The following is a 6,237-nucleotide window of genomic DNA, read 5'->3' as shown; positions in this document are numbered from 1 at the left end:
ACTAAGCCAGACTTATGTGTATTATAATTTTTTAGTAATTACGAATAATGAGCAATTAATATTTAAAACGTTTTCATGCGTTTAAAATCAAATATATTTATTACAATAACAAAAAAAAAATGGATATGAATAGAATTCTAAAGTTGATCTTACACTAGCAATAAAAAATGTTTATATAGGTACATTTAAAAAAATAAGTATGCATTAGATTGCAACCCTTGAGAAATTATTTTTCCCCTACAAATATAAAATACTGCTTTGTTTTTATTTATGGTTTTTTTTATCAATCCACTTTAAAGACAACAAATATTTTTCCGTCACTTAGCAATATAAATTTTACAATTTATTCAAATTCAAACATTTAATCTCTGGTATTTTAATTGTTTAGTATTTTCTGGTATTTTTTAAATGTCACCAAATAAATTGTCATTTTCATTACGCGCGCTTCACGTTTCAAATATTCAAATAGTAATAAATTCTAATATATAATAATAATTAATTCATAACCATAAAATATATTTAATACAGTAAATAAAATACATAAATATCATATAATATGTTCACTGGGTTCAACGTCGTTCATCGTCACACTGGTCACACTGACTGTATGAATTTGTGTAAAAATTCTTTATGGCCCAAGGAAGATAAATTAACAATATTCAAGGCGCAGCAGTACATCAAACACAAATGACAGCTACCAAGCTGCTAAAGTAAAGAATTAAACTGGATAAACTCTTAATAGCACGTGCCATCGCGCAACTACCAAATGAAAATAAAACGCAATTGATTTGACAATAGAAGGCACGCGGGCGAAGGGGGAAGGAAGAAGTAAAGAAAACCTCAGATAAAAGTGGAATAAAAATAAAACACAGACTATAGAAATCCCCACAATACGTCCCCGAAATCAAGTGAGTCGTAAAAAACTATCAGAAATAATTACAACAATTGAATTTAAAAATCCAATAAAGAAAGGAGACAAAAAACAGATGCTGCTTTGTTGTGGTTTGCAGTGATGTTAATTAAATACACATACACATATACACCCACCCCCCTAAAAACACACGCATAAACATACCAACAGATAAGCTTAACAGAAGCAGAGGCAATTGACACACACACACACACATAACGTATATGTATGTATGTTGTATATAACAGTGTATCTTGCTCTTTCTGCGCTCTCTTCACCTGTTGTCCTTAAAAAGATTTCGTCAAAAACCTTCAAGTTTTGTTTTTGTAAAGTTCAAGGTGTGCTTATGTATGTGTATGTGTAAATGTAACCAAGTGTAGGTGAATCAGAGGGCGGTTGTCTGTGCTTGTGTGTGTTTGTTTGTGAATTTGATTTAATTAGCTTTCGCTGCATATCGATAAGGATAATCGATCACTTGCAGTTTGCAATAAATTTCGCCCACCCAGCACCCCACCCCTTGCTCTTCATTCTGTCATTCTATCTCCACACGTCTGGGATTACAATTGTTGTTGTTGTTGGTGTTTGTTATTAATTTTTGTATGTAATTTATTGTATATATTTGCGTTACCCATAAAAACAAAGTCACGTTCTCATATTTTTTGATTTTGTATTTGTCTATTAATTTTCGTTTGATGTGTTAATAGGAGCTTGTGACGTTTTTTTTTTCCAGTCGTCTTTCTTATTTAATTATAAATTTAATACATATTAATGACATTTTTGCACACATACATGTGGTCGAAGAAAAAAAATTCCATCCGTTTTTTTTTGTTTAAACTTTAGTTTTAAGTCTTTACTTTTCAATTTGTTGCTTTGGGGCCAATGATTCATTGTTTTGCTTAGCCGGCTAAGTAAAATGTGATTTGATTAATCTTTTTTTATAAATTTACATATATAAAATTATCTTCTACGCGAGAGACATTGTTTGATTCGTTTAGCCTAATTAGGGTTTTATATTTGTAATTTTCATTTACACATTAATCAGAAACTGTTGCTCCAATAAATAAACAAATTCGTTTAAAGAGGAATCATAAATATGCATATAGTGAGATAATAAACTTTATAAACAATTATGTATGTCTTTGGAACTTGTAGAAAAGCAATCGTATGTGCAACTTTAATTGCATTGTGAGCCTGATTTCAATTTCAATTGAAGACAAAAAAAAAAAAATTAAGTTCAATTTGTTTTAAATAAAATGCAATGATCGATTGTGGACAACAAATTATTCCTCCATACCTCTCCATAGAAATATGTCAAACAAAGTGTCCAATATAGCCGATTTTCCGATAAGTTAACAAGTCGCACACATGGACAAAAAGTAGTACAAGAAACGAAACAACTAAAGTGGGGGGAATCAGTCACAAGCTATTTATCTTATCAGTTTTGTTTGTTTACTTTGCTTTTGACTTAAACCTGCTCTGCGACTCCTTTAAGAACTTGCTATATCTTTTATTTTTCAGGCCGGCAACACAGATGAGACATGCAAATATTGCCAAGGGCAAAGATCAGCGGCACAGAGAACATCATCATCATCGTCGTCATCATCAGCAGCTAAAACAACAATAACCAAAATAGTTTAATATCAATTGAACTAATCACAGCTGTAACTTGTTTGTCCCACAACAACAACAACAACAAAAAATAGAACAAATAAGAGATGACTCGAAATAATTGTCATATTCTCACATTTGTGGGTCTCTGTTTAATCTGCCATGAATTGGCTGTGGTCAGTGGACATGTTTTGGTCTATCGGCGTTCCACAAATCAGGTAATTACTCTAAATCTCAATGAATTAATACGTTTATTTTGGTTTTAATTATTTTCCTATCTATATGTTTGGCAGTTAATAGAGGAACTCAATGATTTGCCAGCACAATTTGGTGGTAATTTACCACCGAATGGTCTTAAGGTGTTTGTGGTGCCCGCCGAACCCTCATCGTTTGCTTGTGATAAATTAAATAAGCCCCCACGTACCATATATCCACCTAATGCTAAATTTGTGTCCCTTATATCCCGGTGAGTTTGAATCTGACAATTAATTATTCATTTAAAAACTAAATCAATTCTCTTGCAGCGGCGGAGCGTGTACGTTTGAGAAAAAGGTTCGTGTGGCCCAAAGTGCAGGTTACTTTGCTGTGATTGTCTACAATAATGAAGGTGATGATTTGGGTAAGTATTAACATCGAAAAGCATCTGTAAAATATGTTCAATTTACTCTAGCTGTGTTTATTTTTTTATTGTAGAACAAATGTCTGCCGATAATTCTACGGGTATATATATACCAGCTGTATTTGTTGGACATACGTCAGGGAAATTTTTAGCATCGCTTGTATCCACTGACATTGTGGTAATTATCAACGATGAGCTGCCCTTCAATATTAATACCCAATTGATATTGCCATTTTCCATACTAATTGGCCTGTGCTTTCTCATAATGGTAAGTAAATTGTTTTCTACTTTCGATATTTTGATAATTCACTTTCTTTCGTTTGTTTTTGTAGGTGATCTACATGATATATAAATGCATACGGGAACAACGTCGTCAGAGACGCCATCGATTGCCCAAGAGTATGCTGAAAAAGTTACCCATTTTGCGTTATACCAAAAATAGTGTTAACAATAAGTACGATACGTGTGTTATATGCTTGGAGGAGTTCGTTGAGGACGATAAGCTACGAGTGCTGCCGTGTTCGCATCGTAAGTGTATACGCTATTTTTTCAAGGCTTTAATGAGGAGATTATAACATGATCCTTTTATGCTTGCAGCCTATCATACACATTGTATTGATCCTTGGCTAACAGAGAATCGACGTGTTTGTCCTATGTGCAAGCGTAAGGTTTTTACGAAGGGCGAAGCACGTGCAAATCGGAATCGACAGCTTTCTTTGGATAGTGTCACCGATACAGACGATGATACCACTCCGCTGTTGCAACAGCAGCCAACGAATAGTCGACAAAGAACAGCGGCAGGTGGACCTGCTGGCAGTAGTACCAGTGTGACAGCAGCAACTGCAGCCGGTACCACACGGCATGGGACATTTAGCCGAGTGGATGGCAGTGGAGGAAGTGCCAGCAGGGCTGGAACTAATCCGTTTGAAACGGAGGAGAATCAAAGCTCCGATGAAGAAAATGGTAAACAACTAAATCGAGAGAGAGAGAGAGTTGATGATAAACTAATAAGCTTAATTTATTTTGTTTTAGCACTACTTGTATCCACTCCTTCCTCATCATCCACACGAGTCAATCCGTTTGATCGTGCCCCGAATCTACCCGCACATTTGGCTGTTCAGCTAAATGAGAATCGTCCGTCAATTTGGTCGCGCATCGGCTTTGGGTAAGTGTTATTAATAATTTTTGTTTTTCCAAGATTAAAGATTCATCTAAAAAATATATTTCAGTTTCCTATTTCGCCAACCTCCTACGGACGTTAGCGTAGCGGCTCCACCGTTTTTAGATCAGCTAGAATCGGGACTTCCAACGACAACAACAACAACGACGAGTCCCACGATTGCTGTTTCCACGTCGCCCGCATCGAATAACATCCTAAATCCGAATTTAAGCGGCTCCTTTAAGGATGATGACGATATGCCACCGCATCGTTCCATTTACGAACCCATTGCAACAAATACACCATCTAGCCCCAATGTTGAGACTGCTGGTGACGAAACAACTGGAGACTCAATATTCCTGCAACCTACCACTCAGGGTGGCATTGGAGTAGCCGCCTTACCACATAGCGGTTCCTCAAGTCGTCTATTTCACATTTGAAGCGTCTGCTTTCGATTAATCCAGCCGTTAAGATCTAAGATGATAATGTACTGTTGTGTGGTCTCTGCTCCCGGTTCTACCCCTCCAAAATGGACATGTATTTGTTTTGCGAGTTTCTGGTTATTTTAGAGTTTTGGCTGCCAGCTACAGCTTTGTTTTTTTTTTAAACGATTAACTAATGTTTACTCTTAATCTATATTATACCTATATATATATAAATACATACAAATATCTATAACTAAGCTAATATATATACATAAATATGTAAACCAATCGCAGCGTTGGCTTTGTGAGTTGTGTCACCTACATAGATATGCGTATTGTACCAATTGTGATTTATTTTATATACATTAAATAACTATCCCCCAACCGATTGGCTTAACCAAATCAAAAAAACAAAACGAAACGGAAGAAAAACCAACCATTAAATAAAATTGTGTAAAAATACGTTTACCTGATTCTTAATTAGGCTTCCTTTTTATAAATACACGATTTGTCCATTTAAGTATATAAACATTATATATACCTAAATAATAATTGGGCACGAAATCATTATTGTTATTATGTATGTATATTATATAAAATGTAATTTAAGTTTGCAAATCCACAGAGTGTTGCATGTTCATTCATTTAATTTTCCCCCACAAAAAAAAAAAGAAAAACCTAATGATAAGATATGATCAAATTATATATTTCAAATTGTGGCCACCAATTCTTCAATCCACCACTTAAAGTAGTGATTTCAATTAAAAAAACAAAACAAAACAAAAGGAAACATAACTATAAGAGTGTTAGTTTGTGATTAATTTCTCAAAAAAAAAAAAAAACAAAATAAAATAATAATAGTAAAAAATGAATAGAAACGTATAAAATGCAACTGATTAAAAAAAGAAAACTGTTCACAACAATTCATATTGTAACTGTAATACGAAATCAATTAATTTTAATGGATAGCGATTCGAAATACATGCATATATAAAAATGCTGGGGCAGTGCAATTTTATTTTTAATTTACATCAACTAATAAAAGTAAATAATATGTAAACTATGGTAAACAAATTCAATCTTCAAGCAAACGGAAATGTTGTTTATATCAAGATAAAGCTAAAAAGACAGCCTAGAAATATGCAGAAAAAGATGGACTCTGGCACTGCTTCACTTAGTTGCAATTCTCAACTGGTTTTAGCGTTGGCCATTGCAATTTTCGAGTTCTTTAGAAAAGTCTGCTAAATCTATCTAACTTGCCTGCCTTTGACATAATTTTCTGTTGAAGATTGACCTCGAGGTTACAAAAAGAGAAGAACAACAATTCTAAATTTGAAACTTTTTTCAATATATTAATTTTCTTACCTGTGCTTCATTTGTTTGTACTCTTCAATAATACGTTAAAATTCAATGAAATTACGTTTGTATATACATATATTTATATATTTATTTGCTTGTTTTCTGTAATTTTATGCAATTTTAGTTGGTTTTATTTCGTCTTTCGATTCCATGCAAA

At 33.7% G+C, this 6,237-nt stretch overlaps 1 protein-coding gene across 1 annotated transcript; it reads left to right on the top strand.

Moving 5' to 3' along the window:
* Positions 1 to 586: 586 nt before the first annotated feature.
* On the top strand, positions 587 to 5,183 carry LOC6650921 (E3 ubiquitin-protein ligase RNF13). Its single transcript, XM_002074104.4, has 9 exons — positions 587 to 908; positions 2,429 to 2,736; positions 2,812 to 2,984; positions 3,043 to 3,137; positions 3,212 to 3,405; positions 3,470 to 3,665; positions 3,735 to 4,100; positions 4,170 to 4,302; positions 4,367 to 5,183. The coding sequence occupies exons 2-9, from the start codon at positions 2,626 to 2,628 to the stop codon at positions 4,734 to 4,736; spliced, it is 1,638 nt and encodes a 545-aa protein (XP_002074140.1). The 5' UTR covers positions 587 to 908; positions 2,429 to 2,625; the 3' UTR covers positions 4,737 to 5,183.
* The last annotated feature ends 1,054 nt before the right edge of the window (positions 5,184 to 6,237 follow it).

The sequence above is a fragment of the Drosophila willistoni genome, chromosome 3R (assembly GCF_018902025.1).
Source record: "Drosophila willistoni isolate 14030-0811.24 chromosome 3R, UCI_dwil_1.1, whole genome shotgun sequence".
In the NCBI taxonomy this organism is placed as follows: domain Eukaryota; kingdom Metazoa; phylum Arthropoda; class Insecta; order Diptera; family Drosophilidae; genus Drosophila; species Drosophila willistoni.
The sequence above is the reverse complement of the archived record's forward strand: the minus strand, read 5'-3'. Positions and strand labels throughout refer to the sequence as shown.

Bases quoted from the DNA above. Each gene is read 5' to 3' on its own strand.
- LOC6650921 (XM_002074104.4), top strand. From the start codon at position 2,626: ATGACTCGAAATAATTGTCATATTCTCACATTTGTGGGTCTCTGTTTA. The intron at 4,101-4,169 runs GTAAACAACTAA...ATTTTGTTTTAG, and splicing joins AAGCTCCGATGAAGAAAATG to CACTACTTGTATCCACTCCT. The intron at 4,303-4,366 runs GTAAGTGTTATT...AATATATTTCAG, and splicing joins TGGTCGCGCATCGGCTTTGG to TTTCCTATTTCGCCAACCTC.